The sequence below is a fragment of the Falco biarmicus genome, chromosome 5 (assembly GCF_023638135.1).
Source record: "Falco biarmicus isolate bFalBia1 chromosome 5, bFalBia1.pri, whole genome shotgun sequence".
Taxonomy (NCBI): Eukaryota; Metazoa; Chordata; class Aves; order Falconiformes; family Falconidae; genus Falco; species Falco biarmicus.
In genome coordinates this window covers 7,003,430-7,019,959 of record NC_079292.1, presented here as the reverse complement: position 1 = coordinate 7,019,959, position 16,530 = coordinate 7,003,430, and the positions used below count along the sequence as shown (strand labels likewise).

The following is a 16,530-nucleotide window of genomic DNA, read 5'->3' as shown; positions in this document are numbered from 1 at the left end:
AGATGCACCAAAGCATTACAATTTCCTTCGTGCCTGGAAGCTTACTGCGTGGGTGCCTGCACTGTTCATCCTTACAGGAACCTATGGAGTTCAGATATTTGCAAGTGCAGACTGAGGACTGCACACCAATTCTTAACATAATCTGATGTTCCTTCCCTCATATCAGATTAACCCCCTCAAATCATTCATTTACTGTGGCAAATACTGGATCCAATTCAAAGATATAAAACCAAAACTTACTTTCACAAGAACATGAGGATTTCCCACGACAATCAGCAAAGCTTTTGATCTAGTAATTGCTACATTAAATCTCTTAGGGTTCGAGAGAAAGCCCAAGCAGTGTTTGTCATCACCAAACAAGCCTTCATGAGACCGCACCTAAAATTAAAGATGGATAATTTTAGAAACAGAAGAGTAAGGAAGTTACCCTATGGCTAGGTAAGTTGTTTTAAGATAGCGTTTACCTACTGCAGCAATCCACACACAGCTCTGTCAACAATTAGCACAAGTTAGCTTCCTAATCCAAGTTTCAGCTAGCTATTTCCCACCATTAGCTCTCCCACAGAAGGTCTGTCCTCCAAGAGGGTGCTAAGACAACTTCAGCAATTTCAAGAGAATTGTGTACTAGTTTCATTTTAGCATCATGAGCATCCACTGTAATTTGAAACAGAAGATACCAAAACTGCTTCCTAAAAACTAGCGATTTTATCTTTTCGGTAGAAGAATTGCTAGAGCTCCTGGCATTCCAGTTCCTAAAGCTGAATGACAATTCAGTGTGTCTTTTCTGCAAGCCTTCTTCAGCAGTCTCAGTGTGCTTTGACTGCTTTTTCTAAGCTAAGCCAAAGCAATTAGTACGCTGTAACTACTGCTCATTAAACTTGCACCTATTTCATCTATATTTGAACACATTTTTGATAAAAGGAAAATTTCATGACCTAAATAATGAGTCTTTGTAAACAGGAGCATAGTACATACCTAGAACTACTTTAAGAAAGATGTAATGCTGAACTGAAGAGCTATGGTATGATGCAGAACAAAAAGCAAGCATAGTATGACTGCCCTCAGGAAAAAAAACAATCAAGAAAGTCCCACAGACTATTCCCTCAAGCCACAAAAGAACCCCCCAAACCCATCCCTTTCTCCACTGCCTCATTCACCCTGCTTTCCAGTGTTTTGGTTTTTACGCAGCTCTTTTACCCTCCTCTCTCCAAGAAATCCTACGTACTCCTGTTAATAGTCATCCAGTACTGGTCGTATCTTCAGCTACACATTCCTGGTCTACACTTCCTTCTTTGATCAGTTTGCCTTATATGCCATTACTCAGACTTACACAGGTTGTGTCTGTACTGTACATTCTTGAACAGCCCCGAATCACAAACACCTCACACACACCATGTTGCAAACAGTTAAGTATTTTTCTTTATTTAGAGACTTAGTGCACCAAAACCACATTACCATTTGGAAAAAAAGCAAGCATATGCAGACTTTTTTTGTATTCTGAACCGAATTCCACACTGTAGAAAATAGGTAGCTGTAGGGTAGCTCTGTAGGGCCCTTAATGCCTACCAAAAGAAAGTCTAAACACTCAAATACAATCAGGTACACTGAACTAGCATCACTTGCTGATGTTCAAAGTATTAAGTTAGTCTTTCTCTAAAGTTTCCCCAATTGTCTTTTTCACTGATCCAGCACAGATTTTTTACTTCTGTCCAGGAGTTCAGCATGCCTACAACAGTGCACATTTGATGGATGTCGTCTCAGAACATAAACGATTGGTATCACATATTGTGGTAGCAAAAAGCCTTCTGCAAAAAGCCTCGGTAGCTATCAACTGACTTATCACCTGCTGCTTACACTTCTCAACCCCACACTGATTTCTCCTTAGAAACACATCCTCTTGTCAAGAGCCCCAGCCAACAATCTTACATGTCTGAGAAGACAAAAGACAGAAAAGTAGGACATAAAGAAACTGCTGTAGTTTTTCCCTTTAGGGGGTTTTCATGTCAATTCAAATGCCAGGGCTATGTGCATGCACTGGAGCAATATCTAGTGCATTTAGAGAGAGGGAACTGGCATATGTCAGCACCTAACCTCAACTTCAGTCTTCCGAGGCCTGCTGTCTTGGCTGCTACAGACAGGATTTCCACACTCTAGTCAACTGCCTGAAAACTAGGACTACATCTTTGTCTGTCACCTGCAGATAACATGTACTAAGATCTTTCAGAAAAAACAGACATCAGCTGAAGCATACTGGTCATCAAGTTTGCAAAAGGTGAGAGACAAGGGCTTCCAGCTTACAAACAACAACCGCAACTCCCCCCAGTACTCTGTAACACAATCCTCTCTTTCTCCCTTTGTCAAATGCAAGGGATAGGCTCAACACAAAGCCACAGAAACCATCTTCCCAAACACATGTGTCTTCCTACATTTCCCGAATGCTCCCTTTTGCCAGCACTTTTCTGAAAGACCCATTTATTGCAAAGAGTGAAACTAAATACCTCTGCATCTTCATGGTCATCTAGAGAACTCTAGCGATGCAGTTTATGCCCCTATACCATTGTATTTACATAAATGCAGTCAACCAAAATAAACTCTGAATCAAGGAGGTGATGCATTGTTAAAACGATGGCCTGTGACTAGTGTACTGCTGAAGCAGATAGAAACAGCATGGATTTCCCGCCCCGCCCCCCCCGGACTTTTTTTCAAGGCTTGTGATAACTTCAGATTCAAAAAGCCAGCATCTAGAAAAGACCTTTACTGACATTCCTATAATACAACCAGTACCACACTTAAAGTGCACCATCAAGACAATCATGAAAGACTATCAAGTGCAGTCCCACCAATGCAAAATAAATAAATTTTGATAAAGGGTATTCAGCTTCTAGGCACAGTCAACATTAGTGTCTGGGAAGTCATGAGCTGTATACCATTAAGTGATAATTCTCAAAGTGATGGTGAAAAATAATGGAGGAACCTACATCAGCTTTTGTAAGTCAAACAGCAATTACTTTTTAATACTGTGATTCACACAGTTGTCTTTCTAATATTTATAATGCATCCAGTTTCCATTCTCCCTATGCACACTTAAGTGAAAGGTATGCTATTCGCATGAAACTTAAATAAACTCAGCAGAAGTACGTACAAAGGTTTAATGTTTACCTCAAAATTTCTCTCTGTACTGTTTCTATGCACTTAAAAATAAGCTCTGTTTTCAAATACTGTGAAAGAGACAAAAACGTAGCTTTTAAATTTTTACTTTTAATTTTTAAAAGCCCTATATCAAAAAGGAAACAGAACCAGACACATACAAAAACTCTCCAGAGGACCACAACAAATATACATACTGTTGATAAGATGATAACCATGTACTCCTGCCCTTGAAACTCTTCTACTGTGCCAACTTTAATGTCTGTCATATCAATACTTCTCAGAAGAAATTTAATTTTTTCAACCTACCAAAACAAACAAAAAAAAAGTGTTGAAGGAATTTATATTTACATTTGATGGTGGATTAACTAAAACTGAAAACATACTACATATACAAGTAAGTGATTTAACACAGAGGTGTCACAGGGAATGCCTACACCAAACTTAGCCACCACCTACTAGTAAGGTTTTGAAATAAACCACTAATGTTTCCTGAGAAGCACCATACTTATTACATAGCTTAGAAAGTGCTCACTACCATCATTTAAACAAAAATCAACAGGTTTGTTTTTTTTTTTATAATCCAGGTTTTAATGAAAAGAACAACTTAGATCCATAAACCCTCTTCTTCCATTGTGATTATATCCACAACTGTGCTTGCCCCAGACGCAATAGGGCAAGCAGCTTCCCCCAGCCCCTTAAGGCGGCTGTACAGAGATTCCAGCTTTGCTTGCCCGTTGCACCACGCAGAGTGAAAGACAGAGGTGAGATGTGATCTAAAGTACCCTCCCAAAAAGAGAACGAGAACAAGGAGTCTTGTGCACTGGAACACTGGTATATGCAGGGTCAGTATACTTCCATCTCCTAAAAGCTGCTTGGAGACTATACCTTAAGTGCTCCAAGAAATTTACCAAGAAATCATGCCTGGCTAAGCTGAGGATTACAGTCAACGACTATTTTCTAACCAGTGTTCCTCCAATACGAGGTGACTTTCTTGAAGCAGACACTACTATTCTATGTCTTGCATCATAGGCAGATGAAAGACATAATCATACGAAATGTTTTAGGGAGTATCAGAGGTTCAGTCACTTCAATACTATATATAAATATTTGAAAAATAAATAGTAACTGTAAACATGGGCAGGTGCATACACCTGAACAGTAGGATCAGTACAGGCAGAATTCTAATTGGCAAGTGAGATTTCTTCAAAAGGGGTTGGTCTTTTCCACACACCTCACAGTGTTTCACCCAACCTACACAGGCAAGGCCATGAATACCGAGATGTGAACACCAAGAAAAACAGTACACACACTGTCCAGAGCGTACTCTGGAAATGAAAGGAGATTTAATCCCTTTTTGTTTTTTTAAAATGAAAGCAGACATCACATGCTGAATAGACATGAACACAAACAGTTTTAAAAATAAACCACAGCATTTGAAGTTGAATCCAACATTCTCTCCAGGTTTAAACAGCAGCACAAACTTCAAGTCTGACTGCAAGACAGATAAAAGTCCCAATTCCTCTAGTTGCCTCAAAGCTTTAATGAGGTGACGTGCCACCTACTTCACTGCATTTCTCTTGTTCCGCTCCTCAGTGCGGAGTGACAGAATCAGACTGCTGTTTCAGCTGTTGGATAATAAATTCTTGACTTGCACTCTTCACTCCTAACAGCTGAAAAATCTGCTTCTGACTCCAAAACTGCAAGAAGATTTCTCCTTACATAATTTACTGATTTTTAAAACTGAAAAAGTAGAATGCCATTAGAATTGTCTTTCTCTAGGTTTAGATTTCAATGGAAACATCATTAATAACTGATGCCACACAGTGTAATATGACACAAAAAAAGTGAAGTTTTGAGATATGCCTCCCTGCTCTAACCAACCACAGCCATGCTAAAGTTCTTATACACCAGCTATACCTGTTTACGATACGGTGTAATCACTCCAATATCAGTCACTGACACTGCAGCATTTTCATTTTTAGCAAGGTGGCAACAGTACTGCATTACTTTAACTGCTTCTGTTGGATTAAACCACGAAAGACTGCAACCTTCACGTGTTTCACTGCCCTGTATTAGGCGAAAGGAAATGAGGAAGATGAAGACCAGGTACAGAAGTCACTAAGTATTTATTAATAGATTATTCTTACACATCCTAAATGCAAAATAAGAGTGATGTAATGTTACACACAATTTATCTTCCTTGCTATGTACCCTTTCTAGTTAACAAGTATTACCTAACATTTTATACTGTGTTATTTAAGCTGAAGAAGAGTTTATGACAACAGTATGTTAAATGTGCAACAAAAGTTAAATCTCAACTCAGAGTAACATGCATTAGCAAGTTGGTATCTTACTTTTGTGCAAGGCAGAAGAGTTCAGGCCTCTTCAAGCAGTGGATATTATGACTTTATTAACCTCTTCCAAAGTACTATTCTTCCCCCTACCCACTTAAACCTTAATAATCCTCTAGTTTTAGAAGCTTTTATTCATTCTAACGTAGCAAACTCATCAAAAGCAACCTAAAAGAGCTGGCTGTAGCTCCATCTTGGTCAATCTGCTACAAATTTAAACTTGTATCAAAATGTCTCCACAATACAATTCAATGGGCAGCTGCTGCTTAGTTCTTAGTGAACATCTGACTTCAGTAGTTATTTCTAAAACCAGATAGCCAGGAAGTCAAATTATTCACAAAAGAGTTTATTTTCATATCCTTTGTAAAATTCATTCTGAAAACTCACCTACAACATCAGCAAATTTCTATCAGGCCTCCTTATTCATTCTTCCATTACATGAACATTTTACATACCCTTATTCCATGGAAAATTAGTGGAAATCCTTTCCTGGGCAATTTCTTCCAGTGCAACAAAGAATTTACTACTGAAGTGTCTGCGCAAACTTCTAGCTCCTTATGATAAAACAATTTAGATGGCAAGGCAAGCAATGCAGCATGTGACCTGTAGTTCTTTACAAGTTTTGTGATCTGCAAAGACAAAAACCAAAATCCATAACTGAAACCGGTAATTATTTGTCAGACTCCACAGTACACACCTCCCAAGCAGATACTACCTTACTATCCTCTAGCATTTAGCTTTTCCAAAGCTGCTGAAGAACTGTATATTAAAGGCAAAACCTGCAGGTGTTACCATCTCTAAGTAAAGAAAATAATTAAAAAAACCTAAGTGAGAGCGATTTTTTGAAGGATCACCTCTTTCCCCTCCAAAGAAAAAAGAAAGAAAGAACTGAATGTACGTGACAGTTGAATTGGTCATCCTCCAGTTCCTTAAAACATTTGATCTATAGACACAGACACTTTTTTTTTTAAGAGAGTCAGATTTTTTTCACAGGATTTCCATGGATGTAACTTGTTCTTTTGAGGAAGTCTTGACAGGCAGCAAGAAAGCGACAGGATAGCTGACAGAAGCTGGCCTTAGAAACCAGTAATGTATTTGTCTTTAAATGAAAGAACAGCTTTAAGGAAGCATTCCGGTCAGTAATAACTAGCTATGCCCTGTAAAAACACTAACATATGATACTGAAGTCCAATGGTATCTAACATAAAGCCCTCACACTTCCTTGTCTCCCATTACACCAATTCTCCTTAAGCATTGTATCACGAACACAATAATGAAAGTTTGTCATAACAGATTTTGGGAGGAAGCGTGTTAGGCTTTTCAGTAGGCTGAACCTAACCTAAAGCCTAGGGCCAAACACCCCTACTTTCCCCCTTGAACCTGCCATCAGATTTCCTCTCTCCTCTGCTTACATGGTCATCCAGCTAGCTCTTGCTCCCACTTTAACTCTTCAAAGTATATTATCATGAGAAGGGGAAGGCATCTTAGTAAGTTTAACTTTAGCCCTACATTCCACATTCAGACAAGAATTTAAAGCAGCTGAACATCTGTGCTCATTTATGCACTACACTACCTCTGCCACTTAACACAGACTTTAGGTACCTCACCATACAAGAGTTTTGGGAAGTTATCCTTCAGAGGAAGGGGTGATAACCAAACAGGAACAGTTTCTTTTTTCCCTTCTGGAAACACTATGTTTGCAAAATTAATCTTTATGTTTTAAAGGGAGGCTTCGTTTGTCTTATGTTAAAAGTAGAAGTTGTACTTGTTCATTTGTGGAAAACTAAGTTACAAAGTTATGGTATGTGTGGATAATGGAGGTGGAAGGGAATTTTAAGCCATTATTTAGAATTCTGCTTTGTGCACCATATTTGACTTACTCTGCCTAAGAATAGACAACTCCTTCAAAGAAGGTTTTTAGCATGCTGGAAGGCTCAGTATCCTTGCTATTCAGAGTATATATTAAAAATAATCAAGCTTTCCTAGAGAACTAATGCTCAAGCTAGACTTATTACTAAGCATCAGGGAACAAAAAGGTGCTAAGAAAACAGCAGGAACCACAGTCTCTCATTTTTTTTGATTTAGATGAAAAAAATTGAATAAAATTGCCGTTTTACTCACCAACAAAGGATTATATGCTCCACAGGCACTAAAAGCATCCTCATCTCTCATATATATTTCTCTTGATGTCAGTCTTTCCAGCAAGGAAATATTTAATCCAAAAGTCAGTGCAAGTTCGGATTTTATTACTGGCCCTAACTGCTTTGGATCTCCAGCAAGAACTATCTGTATATACAATAAAAAAAATAATAATCCATCTTGTATTAAAACAGTTATAAAAAAAAGTACTTTCAGTAATGTACACACTTCAGAATTCAAAGGTCAATTTATATCAAGTATTCTGCTCCCCTCCAAACTTCTCATCTGTATGAAAAGCAGAGTTAGGTCCAGGACACAAGTACATTGTTGTCTTACACTAAGAAAGCATGTTTTTATTTTGTCATCTTCCACACACTGAATCCTGTCCTACCAATGCAGACTTGCTTTAGATGTAAAACAGCTTGTTTAAGTGTGGGAAATGGATATTGTACATGAATAAGACTTATTAAAAGTACTCAGAATTCCATATTTGTTACCAGGAAACAGCTGATTGCATTCTACACAATTCACAAAAATACAAACAGTAAACCAAAACTTTTTTGCTTTCAGTAAATGATGCTAAAAGAATTACCTGTCCATTAGCTTCTGAAATCAACCCAATAGGAATCAGGCTCTCTGGTTCACTTGCTTGCCCTGCCTCATCCAGAATCACATGAGTGAAGTGTCCAAGCCTGGAATTAAATAACATGAACCCAAAACAGGGCTGTTTTCAGATTAGTTCATTCTGCCACCCGGTGGTTGACCTCAGCAATTCTGTTAACTTCCTTGTCAAGTGTGCCAGGTAACTCCACACACACAGAGAAAAAGATGGGTATTTTCAACACAGAATACAGAAAGAACAACCCAGTAACTTTAATTTGCCATTTTTGATTTTGTTTACATACTCAGATATATACAACCACTGGTTATCTTACTTAAAGCATAGTTTACACAAAGGTTAAGACATTCAGAAAAGCTTTCCTTGTTCCGTTTCCTTCACGTACAGCAAAAGGTAATTCCCAGACTTTGTTTCTCAACCAAAACTCCTCAAGCCAGTTAGGCTTCAGAGTGTCCTTTTACAAGGTTAAAATAAAAATCAAAGGGATCTTTAGTTAACAGAACTTGACATGGTGGTTGTTCACAGTTAGCGAAGGTGACTTGATAAAAACGAAATACAATACAATTTTTAGTGTGACAATAATTTTGAGCCAGAACGATTGTCAACAGCAATATAATTTCCATGGCTTTCACTGGTAATGGTGGAGAAGTTACAGTGTCAAGAGAGTCTCTGCTGAAACATTACAAAAACCAAGTGGTTTGCTGGGAAGATAATTTTGAAAGAGAGACGTATGCAATAAACTATTGAAACAGCTCAAGTTACAGTACAGAAGGTATCTAAAAGCTCTGGGTTTCATAACATCCATGTCTCAGTGATGTTCCTATCTATAGTACTCTACCGTATTTCTGTTTGATAAAACATTCCTGCACTGCTGCATGTGGTAATTATTATCCTGAACCACAATGCTTGTCGAATATCATCACCATCTTTGCAGTAAGATTTCACTGTGTCATCAATTTGCTGCAAAAACAAAAAGGTATTTTGTAAAATGAAATGCCACTCTAAAACTAAATGTTTAAATTTGAATAAAAAAATCCACTGGAAACCATTTTAGAAGAGGAGCAAAATGCTTAGATTTAAACTCATTCATAAAACAAAATGGTTTTTTCATTAATTTGCCTAAACAAAGTAGTACATACTCAAGATGTCTGTTTTCTTTACTGGAAGGATCAAAACTGAACATAGAGATATTTCATATACATACATTTATATATGTCTGTTTATATATGTATTATTTTTTTATATATATATAAAGATGACAATCCTACTTCCTTGCTTTTCTGCATAAGTAGCCTTCATTTGGAGACAAAGGCTTGACTTCAGCAGCAGATTTTAGGATTGCTTTGCAAGTCAAGGCATCTTACCACATTAAAAATCCCACAAATATGTATGTGCTGCTTGTGGAGTTAAGCACTGCAAGAATGAACTTAAGATTCTACAGTCATACAATCAAATTAAGAACTAAGAACATTTTCCAGCTAATCTTCTGGAAAAGCTGGAGTAATATGTTCCATACTTTGGATCCTAAGCAAGCCTAACCAGCCTAATAAAATACTGATTTAGTAATGTAACTGTCAGTGGTTAAGATTAAAACATTGCAATGGAACTATTAAATGGCAGATATCAATAATATTACCTCTTCTGACCTGAAGCTAGCATTAACTCGGACCATATCTCCTGGTTTTAACATATTGCTTTGATGCAGCCGCAAGCAAATCAGATCTGTTGCAGCATTTGATGGTGCACAAACCAAAATTCGACTGTCTGGTAGAGTATAATGTATCTACATTAAAGAAGATTGACATTAAAACACACACTTATTCAGAGAAGTAGCAATAACTCAAACATGCCTACCTTATTTCACCGAATACAGAACCCAGAAGAGCCCTGCATACGCATTATATTTACTTTTGCAGTTCAAGAACACTAGTCTTGATAGTCATGACTAAGTACTCTCAAACTGTATGCACTGACAGCAGAATTAATTCCTGGTTATCAGATTAACGTATACCTGTGCTTCATATTATGCACTACTGGAGGCACAGGTTAGATACTGTTCACCAAAAGACAAGAAGACTTGAAAATAAGCCATTCAGGAATTCTGTTAAATCTTTATCAAGTTCTCTCCTCTTTCACAGAGCTACAGAAAATGATGTTTTAAAAAAAAAAAAAAAAAAAAAAAAAGAAGAGTATTTTGAAAACTCCTTGGCAAAAAAAAAAATAAAAATGATGGTACTTACAGGATTACTGTAAGTGTTCCATCACTGAGAAGATTAGAGGTGACTGAGTTGTCATCCACTATTACCTGTAAAATAGCTTCAACTACTGTTAATGTTTTTCCAGTTCCTGGTGGACCAAAGAGAACATAAGGTGTTGGACGACATTCACCACTCAGTATCCTTTTCACTGCCAGTTTCTGTTGTGCATTCAGCACAGGATTGAAAAATTCACCAGCTCTCTGTTGATGTGTCACAGTTTCACCAACTATAATAAAGATAAGCTTATATTAGAACTCCACATTCTTCAAAAAATTTTCATTTTTCTTATGTGGTAACAATTAACAACTTTCTCAAAAGTTCTGATGTCATAGAACAGCATGTAGAAAATAAGCCATTAATATTTCAGAAGTGTACTTGATGTTTTATTAAAGTGAAGGCCAGAAAAGGACTACAATTATGGAACCCAACTATCTGTAAAGTCACTAATTTTAGCATGAATCTCACTTTTATTTATCCTAGAATAGCAAAATTTCAGTAACTCTCAGTAACTGGTACTTCATGGATAGTACCAGTATTGGATGACAAGTCACAACCACTGAATTTTCTTAATCCTGTCTGAATTAATCTAGCTTTAGCTTTCTACAGCAAAATCTTATTAACCCTTGCACAGAAATGCACTCTAGGTAATCCATTCCGTATTTCTTTAGGCATCCTATTGCCACAAAGTGATGAAATCACCCTCTTTGGCAATTAAGTACACTGATATTTAAAGTCACACTTTCCAGAGAAGCACAGGAATGGTATGGGCTTTCTACTCTCAAGTTTTAGCTACTTTGGCAAAACAGCTATCTCAAGAATAAGACAACACACCAGTAACAAATTGGAAACTTTGAATGTGCCAAAATTTATAACTAAATGACTGGGAAATGATTTATTGAGGACAAAATACATCACTAGATGTTTGCTGCCCTGCCTTGGAAGTTTTCAAGGCCAGGTTGGATGGGGCTTTGAGCTATCTATTGGAAAGTGTCCCCGGCTACGGCATGGAGATGGGACTAGATGATCTTTAAGGTCCCTTCCAACACAAATCATTCTATGATTCCATGAAACGGAGATGTTTAAGTTATCCACAGAACAACTCCAATGAAACTTCCTGCTAGAACTGTTCTAGAATGTGTCTGTAAGAGACAGAGCACGAGGACATCTAAAAGGTATCTTGCTCAGCCCTGGTTTACTGAAGTGATCACAATCCTGAACTGTAACACTTTTGAATATAAAGTATAGAAAGTATACCAAGTTGGCTTGGTTGCACAGCTACTCTCCTCACATCTGCTACGTTTATCTCCCTTGATGCCATGCATTTTGCCTGTTTGCTCTGCAGCTTTTTGACCTGAAAACAGCAAAGATAAATGCATTTATAACCTTAAGATGACAGGCAGCTATCTTCACTAACACTTTTGAAGTTGCTAGTTTTTAATTTTTCCCAGTAAGCAGCATTATCCCATTAAACAGAGTATCTACCGTAAAGACAGAGCAGTAGAGAAAGGTGCTAGGAATTCCCACCTTAAGTTTAAGATTTCTAAAAGTTTGGCTTATGTTAACATTAAACATTTATTTCACAAATATTTTGCAAGCTCAGACAGGGATTTTTAAGCCATGACTGAATAACTTGTATCCTTCCACAAAAGCTAATATTCACATTCCATACCACTAAGCAAGATTATGTCTCTTTCAGATTGTAGCATGGGAGAAAACTGTTTGTAAGGAACGTGGTGTTTGCAAGGTTCTGGACCAGATGCCTCAATCATCTTAATACTGATCCTAATCCAGTGAAGTGATGAGCGTTAGAAGTCGATTACTCCTCGTACAGGACAGAGGTATCATACGGAGATTTTTGCTGCTTCCCCAGAGCCATGATGTCATGGAAAGACTACAAGGCTCATCTAGTCCTTCTGACTGCTTCCTTTGCTGCTCACCCATGTGGGTACTCATGACACCTTGAACAGATCAATGGGAGGATCACATAGCTCTGGGTAAGCATGGGGGGTCCAGGTTACGTTCTCCATCCTAGTCAACCAGAAAGGTCCCAACAGAAGCAAACATCTTGCAGAACAATAACTACCTGTGCTGCCGCTCTCACCAGCACAGCTCTGGGTGGACGTGCAGGAACTCCTTGACTGCACATTATTAATTGCAAAAATAGAGATATGTCTGAGTTGTTACCACAGGAGGATGGAACAACAGCAATACTGTCTGGTGGTCTGTAACAAATCTCTGCCAGAAGGAACACGACATGGATGACACTTCTGACAAACAACTGGCATCAGTGTCCTGATCACAGGTTGTGCAGCTTTCCTGTAGATTTCAATCATTCACATGCCTACTTAAAATTCACCCAAGGAAGGGTCTAGAATTTCTAGCCTGAGTTGGTGACAACTTCCTAACATAAATTATCACTGATCAAAACACGCTGATCAGAAGTAACACTCTACTAGACTTGCTGGTCATATACAGGAAAGGTATATGTGTCCATATAGCAGCTTTGGTTGCAGAGACTACAAGATTAGAGGAAGGCTAAGAAGGTAGAGCAGTGGAGTCACAACTCTGGCCCTTCTAAAGTAAATCTCAGTCTTCCTAAGAAATCATCAGGCAAAATCCTCTGGGAAGCTACCATGTGGGGAAAAACGTGCCTACGAGAACTAAAAGTTGCATATTGAGAGATCATAAACAAACCATTCTGTTGCACAAGATCATCAGGCATTTCAATAGAAGGCCTGCTTAGCTAAGCTTGTAGCTTCTTGATGAATTTATAAAAAGTTTATTACAAGCAGAAATAAGGACATGCAAAATGTAAAAACACTTTGTGGACAGTTGACAAAAATCAGGAAGGTCAAAGAGATCAAAGCACAGCTGAAGCTAAAATGCAGCAATAACAAAGTAATAGGAAGGGATTTAGCAAGTGTTGTGATGGAAGACGTGACAGTTCAAGAATCACGGAGGCTCACAGATGGATATGGGAAAGAACTCAACGTCTTTTCTGCCTCACATGCAGGCATCCAGACCCTTGTGCAAACTAACAGTACACAAAGGAAAGGGATGAGCAACAGAAGGGGAGGACCATGCCACAAACTGCCTAGAGACACTGGATAGGGTAGATGTGATTCACCACACTAATATGATTGTGGACACTGCTGTCTATTATCTACAATAAAAAAAAATAAAATCAGGACAAGCCAAGGAATGTATCTGACAGCAGGAAAAAGCTAATATTGCTCCAATTTAAGATGGACAAGGAAGACCTGGGTATAGCCCATAGGCCTCACTCCAGTTCCTGAAAATATCATGGAGCACATCCTAGATTCCACAGCCTTCACACGATTGGAAAAAAGGGTGACCAAGAATAGTCAAGACTGCTAAACCAAGAGGCAGATCTTTCATGAGCAACTCTATTTTCGTCTATGAAGAGGAGACTATTATGTGGACAGACTATTATGGACAAAAGAAAAACAGTCATTGTAATACTCCCTGACATCAGGAAGGCTTTTGAAATTGTTTACTTACCACATCATTCTTATTTATAGGCTGAGGACATATTAGCTAGATCAACAGACAGATGAGTTGAAAATTGACTGAACTACTGGGCTCAAGGAGTATTAATCAACAGATTGATACTCAGCTGGAAGCTGGTCAAAAGCTAAGAACCCCAGGGTTTTTGTTGGGACCAATACTACTCGGTAACTTCACCAATGACTAGGGTAAGACCAAATAACACCCTTGACAAATCTGCAGGTAACATAAAATCAGGATTCATACCTCAAATGCCTGATAATTCATCTTCACTTCAGATGGACCGAGAAACTTGGCAACAGAGCCAGAGCCAACAGAAAAATCATGAAATTCAGTAAGAAGTGGAAAGCTCCACACCTGGGACTGCATAACTGCGAACCACAACAGGCTGAGAACACACTGGTTGAGCAGTAATCCTCAGGCCCTTTTCAGGATCCTGGGATACTGTAGATGCTAGAACTGTACACGAGCCAATATAATGTTCTTGTTATGAACTGGAGAAGCTGAGAGAAATTGGATTTTTAGTTTAGCCATGAGAAGGTGAAGCAGCAGTCTAATAGCCCAAGATGGCTTAAATCAGAGTTACAAAAAAAAATGAGAAACAAACACTTCTTTGTAGTCACATATGAGATATATATATATATATATATATATATAAATAAAATATATAACAAGGGACCACATCCACAAATTGCAGGTAGAAGATTCATACTGGGAATTAGGAAAAAATCTTGAGCGGAAAGGTGGTGAAGCACAGGTTATGCAGGGGCTGTGGAAACTCTACACAAAAATAAAGAAACACCTCCCAAGCTGTCCCATTCCCAAGCCGTCTTGATTTAGTGTTGGCGACAGTCCTACTTCAAATAGGAAGGAGGACTTGGTAACTTTCTGAAGTCCTTTCTGAGAAACGTTTCTAAGTTTTCTTCATAGAATTTAATTAGCAGTAAAGAAGCCTGGGTCAACCTACCCAGAACAGCATCATTACCTTCTATCACAAAATTATTTCCTGCCACAATAACAGGACTTAAGTACCTACTCAACAGTAGCTATGAAAACTACTCCAAGGCAAATCTGACAACTCCAATTACAATCATACAGTATTTTTATAAGCACTTTCCATTTTGAGACTGGAGCATTAGCTTCACAGTATCACTTATCATAAAATCCCATCCCCAGGCAGCAAACAAAACCTTCTGTCATCAGAAAGTAGCAGAATACAACTTAGATTCATTCTTTGGTACTCCATTATGCAATTCCTTTTTAACAATAGCTGTACAGTTAGTATCTGAATGGCACTCAGCATTTTAAGGACCATTTACAGAATAGATACCTTACTTTCCTGCTGGGAACATTGTTCAACGCCATCATCAACAATGCTATACTCAGTAGTATTCTGGGTCTTGATAGCTTGTGGCGATTGTAAGACAAACCTTTCCGGAAATAACACTTCAAATTTAGAGATGAAAGAGAAAGAGAAATTTGAAAGCCACACAAACACTTTGCACTTTTCACTAATTAACGTTATTGCTGATACATCAGCTTGCTCTGAGTCACCAAAAATGGTTTATCAGAACTAACGTAAAAATGGTAAAGAGCTGTGTGAAGTTTATGTGGACTGTTCTACTCAACCATAAACCAGGAAATGAGTACCTTTTAATAAATTCCAAGGTAACACAAAACAATGTTGTTTCACTTGCTATTATTATAACAGTACGATTACTATAATTCTTATTGGCTCAAACAGTTCACAAAAGTTTGTTTCGACTCCTCTCCCCTGTGATGGCCCACAGATGAAATTATTCTGATGACATTTACTCTAGACTCAGAGAGGTTTGCTTGTTTTTTTAAATACTACAGAAAACTCCTCTAAGAACAAGCTACAATGCATTCTTCTCAGTATGCCCTTATGTGAAAGCAATATAAACCATGTGACTTCCTCTAGATCGCTTAAAGTCAACTGAAACATACCTTTTTCACCCAGGTAGACTGCTTGCTCAACTGCCAGCTGGCATCGCCTGCTAGTAATCCTGTTATCAGAATATGAATTTGTAGATTAAAGCAAAAGTTTATTTTGCAGTATTTATTACTATGCACCAGTGGATAAGAAAATAGGAGTTTAATTTTTGTAAAGCAGCATCTATTGAGAAATATGCTGCAGAAACGCCAATGAACAGCTTTGCTACGAACAATATTGATACGTATATTCTTTAGCTCATCAGTGAGACAAAGAGGGGCTGGTGTTCCAGACTTAGATAGTCTTTCACGGAAGTTCTCTGCAAAGCTGATTTCACAAAGAAGATAAAGCAACTCCGTACAGATAGCAAACATCCCACAAATAAAACAAAAGTATAAAAGGATGGGTGGTTAACATCAGTGATTTATTTTTTTTTGGCACAGTCTTGCAGCCATATTAGTATATTTTTTTCCTAAACCCCCCCCCCAAAAACCCCAAAAACAAAACAAAAAAAAAATCAAAAAAAACCCA

The 16,530-nt window shown here is 38.0% G+C and overlaps 1 protein-coding gene across 1 annotated transcript in view; it reads right to left on the bottom strand.

Annotated features, from left to right (window-relative positions):
* Nucleotides 1-16,530, bottom strand: part of MOV10L1 (Mov10 like RISC complex RNA helicase 1) — a 31,085-nt gene that overhangs the window by 601 nt on the left and 13,954 nt on the right. Inside the window, exons 13-23 of the mRNA XM_056339471.1 lie at nucleotides 16,014-16,072; nucleotides 11,806-11,868; nucleotides 10,565-10,743; nucleotides 9,896-10,042; nucleotides 9,098-9,219; nucleotides 8,233-8,332; nucleotides 7,623-7,787; nucleotides 5,957-6,130; nucleotides 5,068-5,217; nucleotides 3,345-3,452; nucleotides 241-378 (exon numbers count right to left, since the gene is read on the bottom strand). Of these exons, the coding sequence (XP_056195446.1) occupies nucleotides 241-378; nucleotides 3,345-3,452; nucleotides 5,068-5,217; nucleotides 5,957-6,130; nucleotides 7,623-7,787; nucleotides 8,233-8,332; nucleotides 9,098-9,219; nucleotides 9,896-10,042; nucleotides 10,565-10,743; nucleotides 11,806-11,868; nucleotides 16,014-16,072 (1,405 nt within the window). The remainder of the gene's footprint in view (nucleotides 1-240; nucleotides 379-3,344; nucleotides 3,453-5,067; nucleotides 5,218-5,956; nucleotides 6,131-7,622; nucleotides 7,788-8,232; nucleotides 8,333-9,097; nucleotides 9,220-9,895; nucleotides 10,043-10,564; nucleotides 10,744-11,805; nucleotides 11,869-16,013; nucleotides 16,073-16,530) is intronic.